General features: G+C 66.1%; 4 protein-coding genes across 7 annotated transcripts; 1 reads left to right on the plus strand and 3 right to left on the minus strand.

Annotated features, from left to right (window-relative positions):
- Positions 1 to 189: 189 nt before the first annotated feature.
- LOC137844147 (glutathione S-transferase Mu 3-like) lies at positions 190 to 2056 on the minus strand. The gene is made up of 8 exons (XM_068660184.1): positions 1911 to 2056; positions 1541 to 1616; positions 1201 to 1265; positions 1016 to 1097; positions 832 to 932; positions 646 to 741; positions 460 to 570; positions 190 to 374 (listed from the first exon to the last, which is right to left on the minus strand). The coding sequence occupies exons 1-8, from the start codon at positions 1941 to 1943 to the stop codon at positions 279 to 281; spliced, it is 660 nt and encodes a 219-aa protein (XP_068516285.1). The 5' UTR covers positions 1944 to 2056; the 3' UTR covers positions 190 to 278.
- A 389-nt stretch (positions 2057 to 2445) lies between these two features.
- LOC137844146 (glutathione S-transferase 2) lies at positions 2446 to 4507 on the minus strand. The gene is made up of 8 exons (XM_068660183.1): positions 4358 to 4507; positions 4194 to 4269; positions 3857 to 3921; positions 3684 to 3765; positions 3499 to 3599; positions 3174 to 3269; positions 2992 to 3102; positions 2446 to 2617 (listed from the first exon to the last, which is right to left on the minus strand). Exons 1-8 carry the CDS (start codon positions 4391 to 4393, stop codon positions 2522 to 2524), a joined length of 663 nt encoding a protein of 220 aa, XP_068516284.1. The 5' UTR covers positions 4394 to 4507; the 3' UTR covers positions 2446 to 2521.
- An 867-nt stretch (positions 4508 to 5374) lies between these two features.
- On the minus strand, positions 5375 to 12260 carry AMPD2 (adenosine monophosphate deaminase 2). 4 transcript variants are annotated; one of them, XM_068660165.1, is made up of 18 exons: positions 11925 to 12053; positions 10522 to 10652; positions 9986 to 10116; positions 9608 to 9676; positions 8967 to 9078; positions 8686 to 8872; positions 8451 to 8592; positions 8256 to 8345; positions 7880 to 8009; positions 7601 to 7795; positions 7287 to 7418; positions 7022 to 7185; positions 6765 to 6891; positions 6459 to 6622; positions 6256 to 6376; positions 6003 to 6176; positions 5690 to 5800; positions 5375 to 5598 (listed from the first exon to the last, which is right to left on the minus strand). In XM_068660165.1, the coding sequence occupies exons 2-18, from the start codon at positions 10549 to 10551 to the stop codon at positions 5383 to 5385; spliced, it is 2295 nt and encodes a 764-aa protein (XP_068516266.1). In that variant the 5' UTR covers positions 10552 to 10652; positions 11925 to 12053; the 3' UTR covers positions 5375 to 5382. The 4 variants fall into 4 exon arrangements, with proteins under 4 accessions (XP_068516266.1, XP_068516268.1, XP_068516269.1 ...); XM_068660167.1 differs by having other exon boundaries at positions 11761 to 11928; XM_068660168.1 differs by lacking the exon at positions 10522 to 10652 and having other exon boundaries at positions 11761 to 12260.
- Positions 12261 to 12576: 316 nt separating this feature from the next.
- GNAT2 (G protein subunit alpha transducin 2) lies at positions 12577 to 20699 on the plus strand. The gene is made up of 9 exons (XM_068660182.1): positions 12577 to 14168; positions 15073 to 15115; positions 15347 to 15488; positions 15569 to 15726; positions 16111 to 16239; positions 16501 to 16630; positions 18296 to 18449; positions 18751 to 18956; positions 19768 to 20699. The coding sequence occupies exons 1-8, from the start codon at positions 14051 to 14053 to the stop codon at positions 18939 to 18941; spliced, it is 1065 nt and encodes a 354-aa protein (XP_068516283.1). The 5' UTR covers positions 12577 to 14050; the 3' UTR covers positions 18942 to 18956; positions 19768 to 20699.
- The last annotated feature ends 663 nt before the right edge of the window (positions 20700 to 21362 follow it).

Below are 21362 nucleotides of genomic sequence, written 5' to 3' on the forward strand. Positions count from 1 at the left end.
GGCTACTTTCCCACGGGGACATCGGAGGGGACAACCCACAGAGCTCAACCCCTAGCAAGGGGGTGCCGGGGACACAGCAGGGTGACAGCCCCCTCCCACCTCGCTCTGCCCCTGGCCTCAAGCCCCCCAAGATGGGGAGGGCCAAGTCCAGTGCCTCCCCCCACACACTCACTCAGGAGGGACTCAGGGTGCTGGAGCTCCACAATTTATTGTGTTTGGGGTCCTCACACCCACAGAGCCCCCCAGCCCCAGTACGGGGGGAGCAAGCCCCCCCACCCCTACTCCTTCTTGTTGCCCCACTTGGCCATCTTGTTGTTGATGGGCATCTTCTGGAAGCGGCTGGACTTCATGTAGGCAGCGACCTTCTCCAGGGCCTGCAGGAGCAAGGGGAGTGCTGGGGACCCATCGCCCCCCGAGCCATGACCTCAGGGGTCCCCACCCGTGGCCCCCCGTACTCACCCCAAAGCGGTCCATGAAGTCCTTGAGGTTCTTGTAGGGCTCCAGGCACTTGGGCTCGAAGATGCTGTTCTGTTCCAGCACGTCGAACATGAGGAAGTCCACGAAGGTGAGCTGCAGGGGGGGGGACACACGGTGAGGGGCAGCGTGGGGATGAGGATGACCCCCCCACCCCATTCCCAGCCGTACCTTGTCCCCTGCAAACCACTTGCGGTCCCCCAGGAAGTTGGAGAAGAGCTTCAGCTTCCCTGGCAGCTGCTCCAGGTACCCCGGCTTCAGCTTCTCCTGCGAGGGCAAGGAGGCGGCCGTGGCTCCCGCTGCCCAGTGGGGTCCCCAAAATGACCCCCCCTCCCTGCAGCCCCCGGGGGTACTCACAAAGTCGGGGTTGTAGCAGACCATGACCAGGCTCATGCGGAAATCCATCACCTGGTTCTCCAGCATGTCCACGCGCAGCTTCTCCTCCTCCGTCTCCCCGCCTGAGGGATGGGGCAGGCGTCAGCCCCCCCCCGACAACCCCCCCCCGACCCCCCCCCCGCCCCGCAGCCCCCCCAGCACTCACACATGTTGTGCTTGCGGGCGATGTAGCGCAGGATGGCGTTGCTCTGGGTCAGCTTGGTGCTGCCGTCAATGAAGTAGGGGAGCTGGAAGGGACATCGGGGTATGGGGACACTGCAGGGGGGGGCAAGGGAGGGGACACAGAGCGGAGTGCCCCCCCACGGCTCCCCCCAGCCCCTGGCCACCTACGTTGGGGAAGTCCAGCCCCAGCTTCTCCTTCTCGTTGATCCATTGGCTCTTGTCGTAGTCGGGAGCTGCGGGGGGAGCAGGGGGGTGAGGCCGTTGCTGTGCCCCCCCCGTGGGGCGGGGAGCTGGGTGCCCCCCCCAGGACACAGCCCCTCTGTTTGGGTCTTGGGAGAGGGCAGAGGCGCTGGGGGAGCCCCCCCCCGACACCCCCCAGCCCCATTAATTACACATCGCCCCCCCCGGCGGCGGAATCGGGGCGTGGGGCTCAGCCGCGTGCCCCAGGGGAGCAGTGGGGGGGCCGGGGGGGGCCGGGGGGGGGTGAGATGTGCCGCCCCCCCCTCACCTTCCCCGCAGCTGTACAGCTTGTCCTCGTACGGCGTCTCGGTGTGCTCCAGCAGCAGGCGGATGGCGTGAGCCAGCTGTGGGGGGGGGGAAGGCGGAAATGAGCCCCCCCACGGAGAAAACCGAGGCACGGAGCAGAGCGCAGAGAGCAGAGCCCTTAACGCCCCCTCCCCCCCACAACCACACCGGGGAGACCCCCCCCCGCCCTCCCGTACTGGGACCCCCAAACCCTCAGGGACCCCCTCAGGGACCCCTGGGCACAGCACGAGGCACTGAATGGGGGGGGGGGGGGCTTCACACCCCCCCCCCCAGCAGCAGGGTCCCCCCCGGCCTTGAGGAGCCCCCCCCCGCCCCCCCGGCCCCCCACGCACGCCGCGGATGTCCCAGTATCCCAGCACCGCCATGGCCGCGATCGCTGCGCCCCCCCCGAGCCCCCCCCCCTTCCCCTTGCCCTTCGCCTTCCCGGGGCGGGGTTTGGCGGGGGGGGGCCCTTAAAGGGGAAGGCGGCTGCGTGCGGGGGGGGCCGCGGGGCGCAGCCTCAACCCTGGGCCCTACGGTGTGTGTGCAGCCCCCCCCCCTCCACCCACCCCCACCCCCACCCACCGGGGGGGCTCTGCACTGCCCCAGATTGCACGGGGGGGGTCTCTTTTCTCCTCCCCCCCCCCCCCCCGGTGCAAAGTAGCAGCCCCTGTCCTGGGGGCCCCTTCCACCCCCGCACGGTGCATGGGGGTCTCATTACCCCGGGGGGGGCGTGGGGGCCCTCCCGCCTCCCTTTATGCAGGGGGGGGCATGGAGGGATAACCCCCCACCCCTCCGGGATGCGGGAGGGTGCTGTCACCCCCAGGAGCTGTCCCCAGGGTCCCCACCCCTCCCGGCACCCCGCGGCAGCTCCATGCACACAGAGGGGAGGGTGCGGACCCCCAGCTTTATTCTGCAGGGGAGGGGGCTGGGGGGGGGCACATGTGGGGGGCACGCATCTCGGTCACTCCTTCTTGTTGCACCACTTCGCAGTAGGCCAGAAGATGGGGGTCTTCATGAAGCGCCCCGACTGCATGTACGCCCGGATCTTCTCCAGAGCCTGTGGGGCGGAGAGGGCATGGGGACTGGGGACTGGGACAGGGACAGGGGACAGGGATGGGGATTGGGATGGGACGGGGATGGGGACAGGATTGGGGACTGGGACAGGGATAGGGATGGGACAGGGATGGGGATGGGATGGGGATGGGGATGGGATGGGATGGGGATGGGATGGGGACAGAGCTGGGACAGGATTGGGGACAGGGACAGGGACAGGGACAGGGATAGGGATAGGGATGGGATGGGGATGGGGACAGGGATAGGGATCAGACAGGGATGAGGATGGGAACAGGGATGGGGATGGGGACGGGGGTAGGGATAGGGATGGGGATGGGACAAGGATGGGGACAGGGACACCGGGGTGTCCCCGCTCACCTCGAAGCGCTGTAGGAACTGGCTCAGGTTGCCCTGCAGCTCAGGGCAATCGGGGACAAACATACGCTGCTGGTCTAGCACGTCGTACGCCAAAAAGTCGACGAAGGTGAGCTGTGGTGGGGGGAACAGTAGGGTCAGAGCGCCACCCCCCACCCCCAGCCCCCCCAGCCCCCAGCACCCACCTTCTCCCCAGCAAACCAGGCCCGGGAGCCCAGGAACCGCGACAGCTCCCGCAGCTTCCCTGGCAGCTGCTCCAGGTACGCCGGCTTCAGCTTCTCCTGTGCACAGGGGGGGGCAGAGCTGGTGCAGGGCCCCCCCTCCCCAGCCCCCTCAGCACCCGGGGTCCCAGCCCCATGGCCAGGACCAGGCAGGAAGGGGCCCATTCCCAGCGCACCTTTGCGGTGGCAATTAGAGACCACAGAGTGTTTTGTGATGACCCCATGTCTCCAGCTGCCCAGGGACCCCAGGGGGGGTCCTGTCCCCCTTTCCCCCCCCCATGGCACTCACAAAGTCGGGGTTGTAGCAGAGCCGGATGAAGCTCATGCGCAGATCCATCAGTTGGTTCTCCAGCATGTCCACGCGCAGCTTCTCCTCCTCCGTCTCCCCGCCTGAGGGATGGGGCAGGTTTCAGGCCCCCCCCACCCCCCAGCAAAGCCCCCCCCCCCCCGCCCCGCAGCCCCCCCAGCACTCACACATGTTGTGCTTGCGGGCGATGTAGCGCAGGATGGCGTTGCTCTGGGTCAGCTTGATGTTGCCATCGATGAGATAGGGCAGCTGGGGGAGGCAGCGGGGGGGCGGGGGGGGTCAGTCCTGGAAGGCCCCAGCCCCACCGTGCGCCCCCACCCCGTGCCCAGCCCCCACCTACGTTGGGGAAATCGAGGCCCAGCTTCTCCTTCTCGTTGGTCCAGTCACTCGGGTCAAAGTCTGGGGCTGGGGGGGGAAAGGAAGATAAGGGGAGCAACGAGGGGGGGGAGCAGGGAAGAGGGGGGAGAGCACAGGGAGATGGGTCCCCCCGGCTCCCCCCACTGCACCAAGGAGGCAGGGGACTTGCAGAGGGGGCTCCCCGGGGGCAGACCCCCCCCCCCCCGGCTCCCTGCCCTCCAATCCCCCGCCTGCAGGCACTGAGCCAGGGCCGAGCTCCAGGGCCGGGGGGGGGCGCAGCCGGGGGTCCCCTCCTCGGGTTGTGCTGCCCCCCCCCCTACCTGGCCCGAGTCTGTACTGCCGCTCCTCGTAGGGGGTCCCGCTGTACTCCAGCAGCAGGCGGATGGCGTGGGCCAGCTGGGGGCAGAGCAGGGGGCCGGTCACCCCGCTCAGTGCCCCCCCGGATTAGGACCCCCCCCCCGGACCCTCCCCTGTCCCCGCTCACCCCGCGGATGTCCCAGTAGCCCAGCGTGACCACCATGGCGACTGCGGGGACAGCGTTGGGGACAGCGCTGGGGGCAGCCGGGACGGGACGGGACGGGGCGGGGCGGGGGCGGCACCGAGAGGCCGAGCCCCCCCCTCCCTCCCCCTGCCCCTCCCCGCCTCACCCCTGGAGCGCGAGCGGCCGCCGCCCCCCCCCGTGCCTCAGTTTCCCCCGAGCTGGGGGCTGCGCTGTGCCCCCCCCCCCCCCTGCACCCCAAGCTCACAGCACCCCGGCTCTTACTTAAATACTTTTATTTCTCATGCTTTTTTTTTTTTTCAGTCGTTTTTCTTTTTTTTCTGGTGGCCATGTGGTCACCAGCACTTGACCTCGGAGCCCACAGCAGGGGCACAGGGAAGGGGGAACACACTCGGGACGGGGCGATGCCCCCGCAGGACGAAGCGGCCCCATAGGGCCCGGAGCCCCCCCGGCAGCACAGGGGATGGGGGCAGGCAGCCCCCCAGCCCCCACGCCTCCCTCGAGGCAGCCCCTGGGCCACCAGGTCCCCAGCAGGACGAGGGCACAGCGTGGGCGAGGGGCTGGGGTGGGGGCTGCACCCAGCCTGCCCCCACAGCCCCTCGTCGCAGGGCGAGAAAGAGGACGGAGATTGGGGCAGGCCCTTCACGGGCAGCAGGACCCCCCCCGCCTGGACACGGTGGGGGTCCCGCACGGCATCCCCGCACCCGGCACCAGCAGCCCCCAGCCTGGCACCGGGAGGCGAAGCCACGGCCCCCAGCAGGGCCCGTGCCCACATCAGCCCCCGAAGGCTGGCCCCAGCAGGGCCCAACCCGGCTGAGAGAAAGCAGTGGAAAATAACCAAGAAGGCACAAAAAAAAAAAAAAGTAACACTACCAAGAGAAGGGAACAAAGCCCCCAGGGCAGAGGCACTGGCACAGCCCTGGGGAGGAGCAGCTCAGGGCACTGGGCAGCAGGGGGGGGGCAGCAGCGGCAGAGCCTGGCAGGGACACGGGGCCGGGAGCAGGGGGGGGTCAGCGGGGGGGCAGGGTGGAGGTGATGGTGAGCGCGTCCTCCTCCTGGATGGTCTCCAGCTCCTCGCTCTGCACCGCCTGCGTGATGAGCGTCAGCTCCTGGCACAGCGTCTCGAAGCGGTAGCTGACGCGGATGTCGGGGACGTTGGTGCGCCGAATGTCATTGCCCTCCGGGCCCTCCTTCAGGTAGTGGGGGCCCAGCCAGTAGCTCTTCACCTGGGGGCAGAGCGAGGGGAGGCTCCTGCAGCCGCCTGCCCCCTCCCCACAGAGAGCAGGGGTCCCGGGGGGGGGGGCAGGGGCCAGGTACCTTGTGGGAGAAGCCGCTCATGAGGACGCTGTTGCGGGCCAGCTCGCACATGTCGCAGGAGCTCAGCTTCCAGACCTGCGTGGCGATGCTGTACTCCTCCATCAGCGGCTCCTGGGGGGCACAGCCTCAGCACCCACCCACCCAAAGAGGATGGGGGGGGCCCAGCTTTTCCCCCCCCCTGCCCTGGGCCTCCAGCAGCCTCCGCAGCCCACTGCCCTTTTCTTCCTCCAGGCCCCCGTCCCGTGGCCATGGTGGCTGCCCCATGGGGGTTCTGGAGGGGTCGGGGGCCCGTGGTGCCCCCCCAACAGCTCACCTTGGTGAAGTGGAACTGGAGGGGGTCGTCGGTGGAGAGGGAGACCATGAGCCCCCGCGAGAGGTACTCGGGCAGGGGGTTGCGGTGGTAGCTGAGGAAGAGGCTGTTGTTGCTGAGCGGGGACATGGCGATGCCGATCTGCGCCAGGTAGTACAGGTACTGCAGCACGGGGGCCTGGGGGGCACAGCGGGGTGAGGGGGGGCCCGGCCGTGCACCCCAGCGTCCCCCCAGCATCCCCCCCCGCCCTGCTCACCTTGCGGAGCAGCAAGCCGTGTGAGATGTTCTCCGACACCATGAAGCCCGAGACGAGGTGGTGGATGGGGCCGGCCTCGCCGCAGTGCGGGCGCAGCACGAAGGTGTGGAACCCGCGTTTCCTGCCACGGGGGGGGGACAACCGTCAGCACCCACCCCCTGCCAAGCCCCCCCCCCCGAGCACCCCCAGGCGCGGAGCCTTACCGTCGGAGGTGGTTGAGCACCGTCATGTTGGCATACATGTAGTACAGGTAGTAGGAGTAGGGCGGGTTGTCCTCCTCCACCCAGTTCCCGGGCAGGGGGCTGTCCAGGTTGAAGATGTGGTGCTCGGGCTTGGACTCGTCATCCACGCTGTCGAAGCCGTCCACCTGCAGGTGACACACCGCCGCGGTCACCCCCCCACCAAGGACGCCCAGCCCTAAGGCTGTGAGGAAGGGAGGGAGCGGGTCCAGGCTGGGGGTGCCGGTGCCACTGGTGGCCCCCGGCCCCCCTGCAGGAGGCGGCGCTCACGTGCTCCAGGAAGAGGTGCAGCTCGGGGTGCTGGGCAGGGTGGATGGTGGCCTCGTAGAGGGGCAGGAAGATGTTCTCCAGCATCTCCTGGAAGTTGGCCAACTGCTTCTTCGTCCGGTAGACATCGCTGCTCGGGGACGGACGACTGTCAGAGCCCGGTGCCCCGTCCCAGCCCAGCCAGCCATCGGCTGGGGGTCCCCAGTGTCCCCCCCCCCAGGACATGACCCAGGTGGGGGCAGCTGCCCCCCAGCACTCACAAGAGCCGGGGCACCTGCACAAGCCAGCGGACGTTGTTGGAGTGGACGCGGTGGTTGACGGCCCAGCAGGCCAGCTTGTCCCACTCATCCCGGGAGCGGCCGTAGATGGAGAGCCGCAGCTCGGCGTTCTGGTACTTGCTCTCCTCCAGGTCGGACATCACCTCCTGCCAGGGCGGGGGAAGCGTCACCCTTCCGCCAGCAGGAACAGGGACGTGGGTGGCATTGCCACTGCGAGCACTGGAGGGAGGGAGGCATGGGACCTCACCTTGATGATGTGGGCAAAGTACTTCCCCGAGACGCGGTTGTCCGTCTTGATGAAGATCTCCCGCAGGATGGACTCGCCGATGGGGTTGTACTTGGCGTTGAACTTGTCGAAGCGGTGGAAAGTGTTGCGGTCCTGAAATGGGGGCGCAGAGGTGAGCTGAGGCTCCCCAGCACCCCGGAGCCACCAAAACATCCCCATCCAGAGCTTTGGGCACCCCCACCCCACCATGGGATACCCCCGGAGATCTCCCACCCTGGCCAGAGACGAGCTGGAGGACCTGCTCGTCTCCAAGATTTGGGGATGTTTCCCCGTACCGCGTGCACGTCCAGAGTGTCCACGCTGAGGTCATAGGCAGTGAGGTTCATGGTCTCAAACACCTCCTTGAGCGTCTGCTCCTTGCCCTTCTCCACGTGGACGATTTCATCCAGGTGCTTCTTCATGGCCCGCTTGATGAAGCGCAGGAGGTGCTTCTGGTTCATGCAGGACGAGGCGTGGATGTGAGTGTCCACCTGCAAGCCAGAGGCGATGTCAGCCCTGAGAGCCGCTGGGTGCTCCCTGCCCGAGCCGGGACCCCCCCCCCGCGCCAGCCGTACCTTGCGGATGTTGTAGAAGTCACGGTGGGGCACCTTCTTCTGGGCCGCCAGCTCCTTCATCTCGTTGAGCAGGACGTGCATCTGGAACTTGGAGCTCAGGTACTGCAGCCGGCGGTAGCAGAAGGATTTGCTGCCCGAGGCAAGGAGCGGGCATCAGTTTTGGGGAGAGAAGGGAGAAAATCTATCCTCAAAAGGCTGGTGCACACCAGGAGGAGGGGACATGGCTCTGGACTCTGGGTCCCCCACCCCTTGCATGGTGACCATGAGCCAGGACAAACGTGGGGGCTGCACCAGGACCAGGTGTCACAGCCACAGCCACGTCCCCCGCTGCTGTCCCCAAGGTGCCCACCCCCCATGGCAGGGCCCTTCTCCTCACATGGGCCCGTTGATGATCAAAGCCATGAGGAAATTCATGTCGGCGATGAACTCCTGCAGGTCCGGGTAGGGCAGGTCCAGCTCCGTGCTCCTGCCAGGCACACAGACGGGGCGGTGGGGTCGGGTCCCCCCGTCCCCAGCCACCCACCGCAGCCCCTCGCCCAACCCATCCCAGCGGCGAGCCTCCCCATCTCACTTGTCGGTGGGGTCCTGCTTGGTGTAGACGTGCACCACGCCATCCACCATCTTCAGCCCGAAGCCCAGGTCGGCCGGCATGGTCTGGGGGTCGCACTTCTCGTAGGGGTGCTGCTCTGCGAACGGGGGGTGCACAGGGGCATCTGCGGCCAGGAGAGACCCCACAGTCACGCACCGGACGGCTCCCCACCAGCATCCCCATCCCCAGCGCAGGGAGCCTCCTGTCCCGTGCTCACCAGCGGCCACGGGGGTCTCGGGCACCTCCTCGTAGCCGCGGGTCTCCAGGGGCTTCTCGGAGAGCTCCTGCAGGTAGCGGGCGGTGGTCTTGCAGAAGCTCTGCAGCGACAGCCCCATGTACTTCTCCCGCAGGAACAGCGCCTTCACCACGCTCTTGGCTGCATCCAGCAGGTCCGTGAAGGGCACCTGGGAAGGGACACAAAAACAAAGTGGGGGGGATTTCACCCCAAAACCTCCCATGGGTGCTGAAGGGTGCCCCTCATGGGGGGCAGAGGCTCACCCCGCACTTCTCCTCCCCGGAGATGGTGACGCGCTGGAACTCCCGCTCCAGCAGCGCGTCACGGTCCTTGGGGACATGGTCCACCAGGTCCTCGCTCTGCTCCTTGAAGAGCCTGCGGGCACGGCCAGTGGCCAGTGAGATGGGGACACAGCCTCGCGCCCCCCCACCGGGGGCTGCACCCGGTCCCCAGAGGCAGGAAGGTGGCGGCGTCCCCAGGAGTGTCACTGCTGGGTGCCACATCCTGGTTGGAGGCAGTTGTCCCCCCCCCCTCCACCCCCCTATGCCCAGACGCATCCCCCAGCCCCACAGGAGCACAACGAAAAGTTGGGGGGGGACAGAGAACGAAACAACTCGTGACAGAGACAACTCCCAAGCGGAGACAGGAGGGAGGGGACACGCAGCGCCGGGGGGGTGACAGGGCCAGGCTGGGGACAGATCTGTCCCATGCCAGCAGCAGGGACCCCAGCTCACCCCAAATCCCCCATCCCTAAACCACCCCCGGGCGCATTAACCCCTTCACTACCAGCCTCGGCAGCAGGGCTGGGGGCACCTCTCGGCTCTGTGCTTGGGGGAGAGGTGGGGGGGCCAGAGTGGGGCTGGGGGGACCCCAAGCCCCTGGTGTCACCGAGCCAAACACTCACTGTAAGTCCGCGGCACTGTCAACTTTCAGGAAGTCCTGTTTGGCTCTGAGCAAAATGTCGGGCTCGAGTCTGGGGACAGCGGAGGGGACAGCCGGGAGGGGACAGCCAGGAGGAGAAAGGGGCCAAGGCGTTGTGGGGGGGGGAGAGAAAACATCCCATTAATGCCCAACCCAACACAACCACACAGAAACCAGAAAAAAAAAAAAAAAAGAAAAAAAAGAGAAAAAGAAGACAGCAAGCGCAACACCCACGGGAGAGGAGAGGACACAGAGCTGGCACAGAGGACTGACAGCCCCCAGAGCAGGGCCGGGGTGCCCGCGGTACCCGGGGCGGTGGCTGTCCCCGTGTGGGGACCTGTCCCTGGGGGACCTGGCTTACTTCACATCCTGGCTGATCTGGCGCTCCAGGCGCTGCCGCCGCTCCTCCAGCTGCTCGATGGGGCTCTCCTCGGGGAACTCGTACGGCGCCGTCCGCATCTCGCTCTCCGCCAGCGAGCGGCAGAACAGCTCCTGCGGGCCCACCGCTGCCATGAGCTGTGCCAGGTCTCAGCCCACACCCAGCCCTGCCACCAGCTGGACCTGCTCTCAGCCCGCGCTCACCGCTGCTATGAGCTGTGCTCAGTCTCAGCCCACAGCAGCGAGGAGGCCACGCTGTCGGGCTGGGGAGACACAACCTCGGGGGTGGAAGGGGAACAGCCACAGGGCTCCCCCCCAGCCCCAACCCACTGCAGAGCCCTCAATGGGGGACGCAGGTTTGGGATCAATCAGGGGCGTGGGGTCACTTCCCTGCCACCACGGCCCCTGCGCGGGCAGGGGGGTGGACGCCAGGCTGTTGCTGTGCCCCAGGGAAAAAGGAGGTAGGTGAAGCCCCCCCAGTGTGAGACCTGGCAAACCCGGGGTGCGGGGAGGACCCACCTCAGCGATCTCCTTGTATTTGCCATCCATGGAGGTGCGCAGGTCGACAGGGAAGTGCTTCAGGCAGTGGGGTGTCCCGGGCAGGGAGCGCGCCGACTGCAGGGGCCGGGACCCTGGCCCCCCCCGCAACTCTGCAGGCACAGGCACAGCGTGAGCATGGAGCGGGGGGCTGCCTGCGCCCCCCCTCCCAGGCAGGAAGGGGTTAACCAGCCCCCCCGCAGCTCTCTGGAACTGGGACCCTGGTCCCAGTGTGGTGGGGGAGAAACTGAGGCAGCGCAAGGGCAGGAGCTCCCGCGTCACCCATCGGGGGACGTAAGGAGCCAGCACCGCGAGTGGGAGAGGGGCTCAGGGACGGGGCCAGGACCCCCCAGGGCATGGCCACGGGTGCCCACGCAGGCTGTGTCACCACGCTCCCTCTGTCCCTCGTCAGGCACTGGTGGCAGCAGGGGTGCCCGTGTCACCCCACGGCACCGCAGGCTGCTCCGGTGCCACCCAGCGAGCCCTGCGCTGCCGGGACATGCCCAGCGCCCTGTGCCACCTGCAACGCCGCTGTCACCTGGTGCCACCGGGATGTGCCCAGCACCTGGTGCCACCCGAGTCTGAGAACAGACCCCCCTGAGCCCCCCCTGAGCATCCCCACCGGGGTGGTGCCGACCATCACCTGCCCTGTGCCACCGTCACCCCGTGCCACCGCCACCCAGCGCCTCGAGACCCCCAGGGGCTGACACGCGAAGCCCCCCCCAACCCCAGCACCCCCAGGGGCCGCTGCCCCCCCCCACTGCCGGGTGTGCCGGGGGTGCCCTGGGCCCCCATCCAAGCCAGCCCCAGCCTTCCTCTGCCTCCTCCTCCTCCTCCTCCTCCTCCCCGCCAGCGCGCACAGCCGCTGCGCCACGGCACCGCCGCAGAGCCCCCCCCCGGCCCCCGCTGCCATCGGGGGGGGGGCACCCGGCACTGCCCGCGACCACCGGCACCCCCCGGCCCCCACCCCCGGCAGAGAGGAGCCCCCACCGAGCAGCCCCGACACCACGGTGATGGGCGCACAGCCCCCAACACCCCCCGCCCCCCCCAAAAAAAAAAAATCCCCCAAAGCACCCCCCCGGGGGCCACCACCCGAGCTCCCCCCCACCCACCGCAGCAGTGCCCGCCCCCCCCCCAGCTGCCTGGGCCGCCCCAGGGGCTGTGGGTGGGGGGGGGGGGAGATCTGGGGAGGGGGCGCCCCTAGCTGGGGGGGGGGCTCACCTGCGGGGCCGGGGGCCTGCAGGCTGCCCCGCTTCTTGAAGGGGAACTTGGCCGGGGCGGCCGAGGACATGGTGGTGGCTCCGGGGGGGCGGCGGGGTAACGGGGAGGGGGGGGGTGCAGGGGGGCGGGAGGGGGCGGCCCCCGGGGCCCCGCGGGACTCTTACGGCGGCGGGGCCGAGCGCTGGCCGCCGGCTCCCTCCCCGGGTTGATGATTGATGCGGGAACCGGGGCTGGACCAAAGTCCCCGGCGGAGGCAGCCGGAAGCCGGCCCGAGGAAGAGGATGGGGCGGAGGGAGGATGTGGGCGCGGGGCGGGGGGAGGAGGAGGAGGAGGAGGAGGAGGAGGAGGAAGGGGAGGGGGGGGGGGAGGAGGCGGCCCGGGGTTGTCGCAGCAACCGGCCCCGCTGCAGCCCCCGGGGGCGGTGCTGCCCCCTCCAGCCCCCGCCGCAGGCATCGCCCCCCCCCCGGGACGTGGAGTTGCCCCCCCCATGGCATCAGCACCTCCAGCAGCCCCCCCCCCCCGCCGGGGACACGGCTCTGACCCCCCCCCAGCACCGCACCCCCCCTCCCCCCCCGGCCCATCAGCGCCCCGCAGCGAGACCCCCCCCCAAGACGAGCACCACCGCCCCCGGACCGGTGCCCCCCTCCCCAGAGCCAGGCCTCGAAGCCCCCCAAAGAGGGGTAACCTCATCCCTGCCCCCCCGCACACACAGTCCCCCAGGAGGGGGCCTCCCCCCCAGCATCACCCCCAGACCCTGCCCGGGAAGGGGGGGTCTGTCCTGACCCACCCCCCCCGGCCACCCCCCCGTCCCCCAGCCAACCCCCCTCAAACAGGGCAGGGCTGGGGAAGGGCTCGTGCTCCGGGGGTGTCGCCCCCTGTCCCCCCCCCCCGTCCCGTACCTGCGCCGCTGTTCCCGGTGCGGTGCCGGTGGGTGCCAAGTGCCCCTAATCCGGCACCGGAGCCGGGGGGATTTTGAGCTGCCGCCGCCCCCCCGCGCCCCCCAGCCCCAGTGACGGGGACAGCGAGGGGACAGCGCCCTTCAGGGCCACCCGGGGGGACACGGGCTGTCGGGGAGGGGGCGGTGGGGCCCCCCCAGCCTGAGCTCTGGGCTAAAGCCGTACCCCCCCCCAGTACCTCCACCCCCCCCCACGCCTCTGGGTCGGGAGGTTGGTATTTTAATTGGACCCCCTTCATAAGCGCCAAGTTCATTAGAGGCTCAGAAGGGGCTTTGTGTCCGTGGGGACAGCGGGGACAGGCTGTCCCCATGCCACCACCGCTGCTGGGCATGGCGGGAGCGAGTTTGTGGGGGGGGGAAACGCGGGGATGCCACCCCCGGTGACACCGCAGGGCGCGGGGGGGTCACAAACAAACCCCTGGGGCCTGCAGCACTGCCACGGGGACCCGGCGGCTGTCCCCTGTCCCCAGCACTGCCACCTCCCCGGAGCCAGCCCCAGCAGCGCGGGGAGGGGGCACCCCCCCTGGGGGCCCTGTGGTCCTGCTGGGCTGGGGAGGAGGAGGAGGAGGCAGGGGGGAGGAAGGCTGAGCACCGTCCTGTTAAAGAGCTTAAGGCAGCAGGAGGGAGAGGGGCCCAGCGAGCGGCACTCAGCAGTGCAGGGTTACGGGTGCTCGTTACTGCCCGCGATAATTAGCTCCATTTCCCCAACAGGAGGAAACCCCCAGCCCCGCCATCCCCCCGGCACCACCCCGGCAGCACCCGGGGTCCCTGGGTGTGACGTGAACTGAGCTGAGCCCATCCCCGGCACAAAGCCCAGCCCTGCAGCCCCACGGGGGGGCACCCAAAAGTGGGGTGCCCCAAACCCACAGAGCCCCCCAGACACCTCACAGGACCTGGGGTGTGCCCGTCCCCTGCGGGCAGGGGGTGACATGCCACCTGCCCCCTTACGTAAGGCACCGTGCCCACCTCCCTGGCCGCCTCCCCGAGATGCTCTTTCTTTTCCGAGCCCTAATCTTTGCCATCTTGGGCTAATTGGATTTCCTGGGTCACATGGAGAGATAAAAAGTCCCCAAATCCGTCAGCCCAGAAATTGGGTTATCCATGGGGAATTAAGAGAGAGCTCGGGGGGCAGCCAGCCCGCGAGCACCCAGGCGAGCGCTCCAGCACCCCCGGCACGGCGTGGGGCAGCGGGCGCCTGGTTCGGCCTTTCGGGGCTTCCCTTTCTCCCCCCTCGCCCTCCGCCCGCCCCTGGGGTGCGTGCGCACCCCCTGAGAAGAGCTGGAAGAGCCCGGGGACCTAGAGGAGCTCGAGGCGTTGGAAGAGGAAGACGACGCCATGGGGAGCGGGGCGAGCGCAGAGGATAAGGAGATGGCCAAGAGGTCCAAGGAGCTGGAGAAGAAGCTCCAGGAGGACGCAGATAAGGAGGCGAAGACGGTCAAGTTGCTGCTGCTCGGTAGGGTGGAGGGGACATCCCCACAGGGGGTGGCTGGGCACAGGGAGGACACAGGAACTGTCCCATGTCCCTACCTGGCACAGGGACCCCATCGGTCCCCGTCAGGAGCTGCATCCTCTGGGGATGGGCACAGAGCAAAAGCAACTGGGGCAAGGGGACAGAGAGGGGCTGGGGCTGTGGTGCCAGGGGTGCTGCGTGCCCCAGAGGTGTCGGTGCAGGGACATTCAGCCCCTGGCCCCATCCTCTCCTCTTGCTGCCCCTTTTTGTCCCCAGGAGACCCCCTTCCCCTCAGTGCTGGGTGGGTTCTCGTTAGCCTGACGAGCTGTTCTTAGCGAGCAGAGGGTTGTCCCCCCACTGGGTGTCCCCCAGGGTTGTGCCTGGGAAGAGCCGGGGGTGGCGTCTGCTCTTGGTGGCATGTAGAGGGGTGGCGGGGACCAAGGGGACACCATGGGGTTGGGGAATGGAGTGGCTGAGGCCAGGACACCTTGGTGACACCTGTGGGGATGGGCATGGGGAGGTCAGTGGGACCCTCAGCATCCCCAAACCCTGCCCCACTGCTGGGCACAGGAGGGGACCGTCCCTTGGAGGTCCCTGCTCCCCGCTCAGCCATTGGGGTAACCCCGCGGGGTGCGGGGGGCAGGAGCAGCAGCGGGGGCTTAGCCAGGTGAGGGGGGGCCAGGGTCAAGGCGATTAGCACCCTAATTCTAAGCAGCTTCCTGTGCTGCCCTAAGCCGCTTAAAGCACCAAGGCAATCGCCGAGGCAGCGCAGGGATGGTGGCAGCCTCTGCAGGCCTGAAGCCACGGTGATGGGCAGGGCAAGGGGACAGAGCAGTGCCCATCGCTGCGGTGTCAGGCACGCGGCGCGCCCCAGCCACCTCTGAGGTTTCCTTTGACTCCTTTCCAGGGGCTGGAGAGTCGGGCAAGAGCACCATTGTGAAGCAGATGAAGTGAGTACGGCTGTGGCAAGGGCTGCGCCCCATGGCGGGGTACCCAGATTTGGGGGGGGGGGACAAGGACTGAGCTCCGGAAACCCCTGGCAGAAGCATGGGGCCGTAGGAGCTGGGGGTGTCCCCAGCACCATACTGGTGGTGGGCTCCCAAAGAGGGGGTGATGCTGGGGAGAGAGGGGGCACCCCAGGGTGCTGGGCTCTGGGGCTGAGGCTGACGTGTGGCCCCCAGGATCATCCACCAGGACGGCTACTCGCCCGAGGAGTGCATGGAGTTCAAGGCCATCATCTACGGCAACATCCTGCAGTCCATCCTGGCCATCATCCGCGCCATGTCCACGCTGGGCATCGACTACGCCGAGTCGGGACGGGCGGTCAGTGGGGGCGTCCCGCCCCGGGGGATGAGGGGAGGGGACAGCGCGTGGGGACGGTGGCAAAGGGCTCTCTCCTGCAGGACGACGGCCGGCAGCTCTTCAACCTGGCCGACTCCATCGAGGAGGGCACCATGCCTCCCGAGCTTGTCGACTGCATAAAGAAGCTGTGGAAGGACGGGGGGGTGCAGGCTTGCTTCGACAGAGCCGCCGAGTACCAGCTCAACGACTCAGCCGCGTAGTGAGTGTGGGGGCGCGCACGGGTCCCCCGCCCGCTGCAGTCGCTCCCAGCTCCAAAATCCCCTCCCTGCTTCTGGGAACAGCTGCAGCTCACCACATCGTTCTTTGCCCACCCAAGGGCCCCACGGGTGCCGTCTGGCCGCAGCCCCCCTGTGTCCCCATGTCCCCACTGCGTGGGCAGGGTGAGGCCAGCTCAGGGCCATCTGTGCCCAGCTGCAGTCCCGCTGTGCCCCTCAGGGTGTGGGTTGGAGCCACGTCCTTCACCAAGCCCCAGCCCCAGACACCCCCTAAAAGCCCAGCTGTCACCCGGGGCTGGCATCGCACCCCCTGCGGGGACCAGGACGTCCCCAGCCCCTCCAGAGCGTGTCCCCTGCTGTCCCCGCAGCTACCTGAACCAGCTGGACAGGATCACGGCCCCCGGGTACCTCCCCAACGAGCAGGACGTGCTGCGGTCCCGTGTGAAGACCACGGGCATCATTGAGACCAAATTCTCTGTCAAGGACCTGAATTTCAGGTGGGCGCGCACACACACACACACACACACACACACACACCCCTGTGAGCACGAGCAGCCCCTCCAGCCCCGACAGTGGGAACAGGGGCAGGGATGAAGGTACCAAATTGTCCCCCTGATGCTCTGGGGCCACCTAGACTGGGGGGATGCGAGATGGGTCACCGAACCCGTGCCCCCCGAGTGCTATGGGGGCACCGGCACCATCCCAGCGGGGGTGGCAGGAGCAGACGTGTCACCGCCCCGTCCTTGTCCCCTCCCCAGGATGTTCGACGTGGGAGGGCAGAGATCCGAGCGCAAGAAGTGGATCCACTGCTTTGAGGGCGTGACCTGCATCATCTTCTGCGGGGCACTGAGCGCCTACGACATGGTGCTGGTGGAGGACGACGAAGTGGTGGGTTTGGGGCTGGGGAATGGCTCAGCAGTGATGGGGGAGAGGAGCTGGGTGACAGCATCCACGCGGGTTGGCCGCAGTGGGGCAGGTGAATGCTCTGGGTGCCTGGGGCACAGCCACGGGATGGGGGGCAGCGGGGGTGGCTCAGCCCGGCCCCAGCCCCTGTGTGCACCCGCGCTCCCCCCGGGGCAGGAACAGCCCAACCAAGCTGACGCTGGGGCGGTTGTGCCATGGGTTTGATCCTGCTGACCTTGAGGAAAAAACAGCTCCTTCCAAGGAGGCCTGGCCTCCTCTCAAGAGCTGCCATCCTACGGGAACAAACACCCGGGTGCAGCAAAGCCCCGCGAGCCAACCCAAACACACCGGAGACAACGCAGGAGGGGAGGAAGCCCCAGCAGAGGGGCCCAGAGAGCCCTGGTGGAGGAACAAAGCAAATCAGGGTGCTGGGGGGTGGAGGAGCAGCAACAGGGCACAGCTTTTACCCTCCTCTGCTCCCCATGAGCAGCAGCATGGGGAAGGAGAGCAGAAGCTCACCAAGCGAAGCCTCTGGGTGCTGGGCAGGGGCTGCTCTGGCGGGGCCGTGCATTGCTCGTGCATTGCTCGTGCATTGCTCAGGGAAAGCAGCTTTGAGGGCAGAGACCTGGAGAGCAGAAACACGATTGCCCCAAGAAGGTGCCTTATTTCTCATCATTATTTTTGAAGACAACCAGGAAAAGCAGGCTGCCATCTCCCCTGCTCTGCGGCATGGGGCAAAGTCTCCTTGCTGCTGTCTCCCGTAGCAGACGGTCCCATGGATGCTCCCCGGTGTGCTGAGCTGGGTGCTGCCAGAGCTCGGCTCTGCTGCCTGGGGCTGGGTGACACCGGGTGTGCCCGGGCTGCCACCAGCCCTTCCCCAACCCCTCGCAATGACACCTTACTCACTGAAGTCCTTGGGAGGGGCTGTAATGCTTCCCCTGCAAAGGACAGGGCAGGATTAAGCCAAACTGGGCCCTGTAGGAGCCCCAGACACCGAAGCAATACAGGAACGCTGCCACAGCAGGGACCTAGACGAGGAAAACCCATCCCCATCAAAGCACCTGCCTGCAGCGGGCAGCTGCAAAGGTCCAGCTGGATGGAGCCTTGTCCTCCCTGCAGCGAACTGGAAAATGCACCTCTGCCCCCAAACCAGAGCAGGGCGATGCTTCCCCTTTCCGTGCTCCTTCGAAGCCAAGCTGTGGGTAACGGCTGAGGACTGCAGTACCCCGGGGAAATCCTGCAGCATCGCAGCACCGCATGGCCAGTGTGGAGAGGGGCACGGGGCCCTCGCTTGGGGCTCCTCCTGCCAACGATTCTCCCATGGGGATCAGTGCAAGCTGGTGCTGCTGACCATCAGGACCAGAGCCCCAGAGCCCCACACTGCCTGCAGCTGCTTTGCAGCTCCGGTGTTGCTCCCCACCATGAGCAGCACCCCAACACACCTGGGTCACCAGCTCTTCAGAAGAGCAAGGGGGCTCTTTGGAGGGCAGAGCCATTTGCTGCCGTAGCAAACAGCACAGCCCCAAGAGTTGCTCCACTGCTGCTGCCCTTTGCTTTGCAGCTTGGGGCAAAGCACCCATCACAGCACCGGGGCACAAAAGGTGGTTTGGTTGTAACGAAGCGCCCATGCCCTGTCCCGTTTGCTTTCAGAACCGCATGCACGAATCCCTGCACCTATTCAACAGTATATGCAACCACAAGTTCTTTGCCGCCACATCCATCATCCTCTTCCTCAACAAGAAGGACCTTTTCGAGGAAAAGATCAAGAAGGTCCATCTCAGCATCTGCTTCCCCGATTATGATGGTGAGTGGGTCTGGTCCCCCTGGGGGCTGCCCTTCACTGGCTCCATTACGCTGGGAGCAGTCCCTGGAGCCGGGAGCAAACCGGGGGCAAGGCCAGCATGACTGGTGCCATCTGGAGGATGGAAGCAGGGCAAAACGGCTTCTTTTAAAGCTGAGTTGGTAGCTGTGGTTAGCACCCAGCTGGGAGGCAGGCTGCGGGTCTGAATCCCAAACACAAGCCCCAGGCGTCCCCAGGTTCCCCGGCCCCAAGCGTCACCACCCCGGCAGAGGCGCCTGCAGCGAATCGCTCCCTCCCTCCGCAGGTCCCAACACATTTGAAGACGCAGGAAATTACATCAAGACCCAGTTCCTTGATCTCAACATGCGAAAGGACGTGAAGGAAATCTACAGCCACATGACCTGTGCCACAGACACACAGAACGTCAAATTCGTCTTTGACGCAGTCACAGATGTCATCATCAAAGAGAACCTCAAGGACTGCGGGCTCTTCTGAACATCCGCGTGGCAGGTACTCCCCATGGCAGCCGGCAGCCACGAGCAGCAGCCTCTGAGCCACAAAAAGCGCTGGGGAAGGGGGGGGGGCACAGCCAGCAGGGTGAGGGCAGCCCCTGAGCCTGGGGCTGGGAACCGCCAGGGGCGAGGGACGTGCTGGCAGCAGCAGGAGGGCAGCACTGCCTGAGCACGGCTTCGCTGTGCTCCCCGAGCAGCCCGGTGATTGCTGCAAAGCAGCCTGACAAAACACGTTCATACCCCTGCTTTGTGGAGAGAGATGGAAACAGCAGATTATAGCCCAAACTATGCACTTCAGCAGGATCAGACGCCTTTATCTCAGGCCTCCTGTTGCCACAACACTCTGCTCACTGCTCCCTGAAAAACAGCAGCAGGAACTCCCCTTGTGCCTGACTGCTGAGAGCTGCAGGGAAATGGGGCAGGCAGGCAGCAATAGGACAGGGAGAAGCCTTGGGCCAGGGCTCCCCACACCAAGGCAGCCCCCTTCTGCTTGGAGCACGCTGCAGGCTTCGGCTGCGAGCCCGCTGCTGGCACCACGGAAAAGATGAGCACATCGAGTGCTGGCAGCAGCTGGGGGGGCCCTGCCTTCTCCCTGGGTTACAGGCAGCAGCGAAAGCTCCAGCCAACGATCAGCTAGGGAATAACAGGTTTACACCACCCTCACCTTCCAGCTACGTGCTGCCGCCCGGGCCCTGCTTTTGAAGCCGGTGGTGCAATGCAGATCTGCCTCTACAAGAGCCCTTCCTGGGCGTTACGCTGGGAACACCTTTGCTGTGTTTAATGCCCTCTTCTTTCCTCCTCCCTGCCAGAAGAGAAAATGACTTCAGCTTCGCATCGCCGTTCTGCTGAGCAGAGCCAAAAGGATTAAAGAAAAAAAAAAGCTACCTGGCCCCCACTTTTTCTATGACCTACTCAACCAACCACCTGCGTTCAAGCCCGTAATAGGCAGGGGCTGAAGCCGAACTTCCTGCTCCCTTTCACGGCCATTTCCTCTTTTTAAAGAAAGAAACCCCGGCTCCCTGCAGTGCTGGGAGGTCAGCGTTTATCAATGAGATGCGGAGCGGTTTGACACCAAAGAGCACACAGACCCCAGTGCATCAGAGAAATTAACGCCGAGCCGCCACATGCCCCCCTGCGCAGCCAAAGGTGGCACCGCCACGGGACCGGTGCCAGGCGCCCGCCCTGCCCTCGCCCGCTTTGTCAAACCTTAATTGGGTTGAACAGGGAATTTCTGGGCAAGGGGGGTGCCGCCTCCGAGTCATGCCTGGTAGCCAGCCCTGTGGCAGGAGGAATTAATTATTTTGTGCTGTATATAAGTCCCGAGACTTCGGTGAATTTCTCAGAAAAATCTTCCTACCGGAAAAAGGTCGAGAGCTGCTGCTGCCCCCGGTTGTGCTCTGCCCCCAGACAGCCTTAAGCAGACGAGCGGCCGGTCCTGGCCACCTTGCCCCGTGCCCACCAGCCAGGGCGGGGGACGCAGGAGCACTGGGGGCCAAGGGATGCCACCACGCCTCCAGCGGAGGAAGGGGTCGGATAAAGAGGAAATGGTTACTTGAAAGATTTTCATTCTGCTACTTAGAGCTGTATTTGCTCTTACTGTTTGTAAATAAATCGGTGTGGGTACTGTAGACAAGTCCCGTATCCTCTCAATGTCTACTGCAGGGTCACCTATACGGCTTCACTAAACAGTAGGGGAAAAAAATAAAGAACTATGCATGACATGGATGTCTCATTTCTCCCACTTGCATGTCTCTGTGATGATTGCTCCCAAGCCCCTTTCCTGTCTCAGAACGCCTGAAGCAAGGAACATTTTGTGTTCTTTGCCTGAGCTGCTCTCCCCACGTGCTGCACACACGGGTCCCCCGCCACCATCAGCTGTGCCCAGGCGGCACAGAGCAGGGCCACCACCACCCTCCTTGTCCAGGGGTGCACATGGGTGCCACCAAACCACTGCCAGCTGGAATTAAGCCTTCCCAAAATACCCCCCCCATGATAAGGGACGTACCTGGGGCTGCCCTCCCGCCCGGCTCCAGCAGCGGTTGGAATGCGATTGCAGGGGAGCTTTGCATTAATTTGTTTAAAAGACAAGGCGAGCTGTGTCATGCATTAGAGTGAAGCTCAAGTAAAGCCTCGAGGCCTTGCTAAAAGGGAATTGTCAGGCAGGCAGTAGAGCTCAAGGTAATTTGGGAAAAAAAAATCTGAACTATAACCACAGTCTGTAGAGCTGCTGGGCACTGCTGCATGTTTGGCACCCAGCAGACACCGTGACATGGCCATTTCCCACACCCAGAAGCATCCCTCAGGTTATCTTGCTCTTGCAGCGCTGCAGTTCTAGGCAAGAAGCTTCAGAACGGGTTACAGCCACGGCACCTAACAGCAGCCCAGAGCAGTGAACAACTGGATG

This window comes from Anas acuta, chromosome 24, assembly GCF_963932015.1.
Source record: "Anas acuta chromosome 24, bAnaAcu1.1, whole genome shotgun sequence".
Classification (NCBI taxonomy): Eukaryota; Metazoa; Chordata; class Aves; order Anseriformes; family Anatidae; genus Anas; species Anas acuta.

Coding starts and splice junctions, on each gene's coding strand:
- AMPD2 (XM_068660168.1), bottom strand. CDS start 12,249: ATGGGGGGGGCAACTCCACGTCCCGGGGGGGGGGCGATGCCTGCGGCG. Junction 8,593..8,685: donor CGAGACCCCCGTGGCCGCTG/GTGAGCACGGGA, acceptor TCCTGGCCGCAG/ATGCCCCTGTGCACCCCCCG. Junction 6,892..7,021: donor GTGCAGGTGCCCCGGCTCTT/GTGAGTGCTGGG, acceptor GTCCCCGAGCAG/CGATGTCTACCGGACGAAGA.
- GNAT2 (XM_068660182.1), top strand. CDS start 14,051: ATGGGGAGCGGGGCGAGCGCAGAGGATAAGGAGATGGCCAAGAGGTCC. Junction 15,116..15,346: donor ACCATTGTGAAGCAGATGAA/GTGAGTACGGCT, acceptor TGTGGCCCCCAG/GATCATCCACCAGGACGGCT. Junction 18,450..18,750: donor CTGCTTCCCCGATTATGATG/GTGAGTGGGTCT, acceptor CTCCCTCCGCAG/GTCCCAACACATTTGAAGAC.
- LOC137844147 (XM_068660184.1), bottom strand. CDS start 1,943: ATGGCGGTGCTGGGATACTGGGACATCCGCGGC. Junction 1,266..1,540: donor GCTGTACAGCTGCGGGGAAG/GTGAGGGGGGGG, acceptor CTCCCCCCGCAG/CTCCCGACTACGACAAGAGC. Junction 1,098..1,200: donor TGGGGCTGGACTTCCCCAAC/GTAGGTGGCCAG, acceptor TGTCCCTTCCAG/CTCCCCTACTTCATTGACGG.
- LOC137844146 (XM_068660183.1), bottom strand. CDS start 4,393: ATGGTGGTCACGCTGGGCTACTGGGACATCCGCGGG. Junction 3,922..4,193: donor GCAGTACAGACTCGGGCCAG/GTAGGGGGGGGG, acceptor TTCCCCCCCCAG/CCCCAGACTTTGACCCGAGT. Junction 2,618..2,991: donor AGTTCCTACAGCGCTTCGAG/GTGAGCGGGGAC, acceptor TCCGCCCCACAG/GCTCTGGAGAAGATCCGGGC.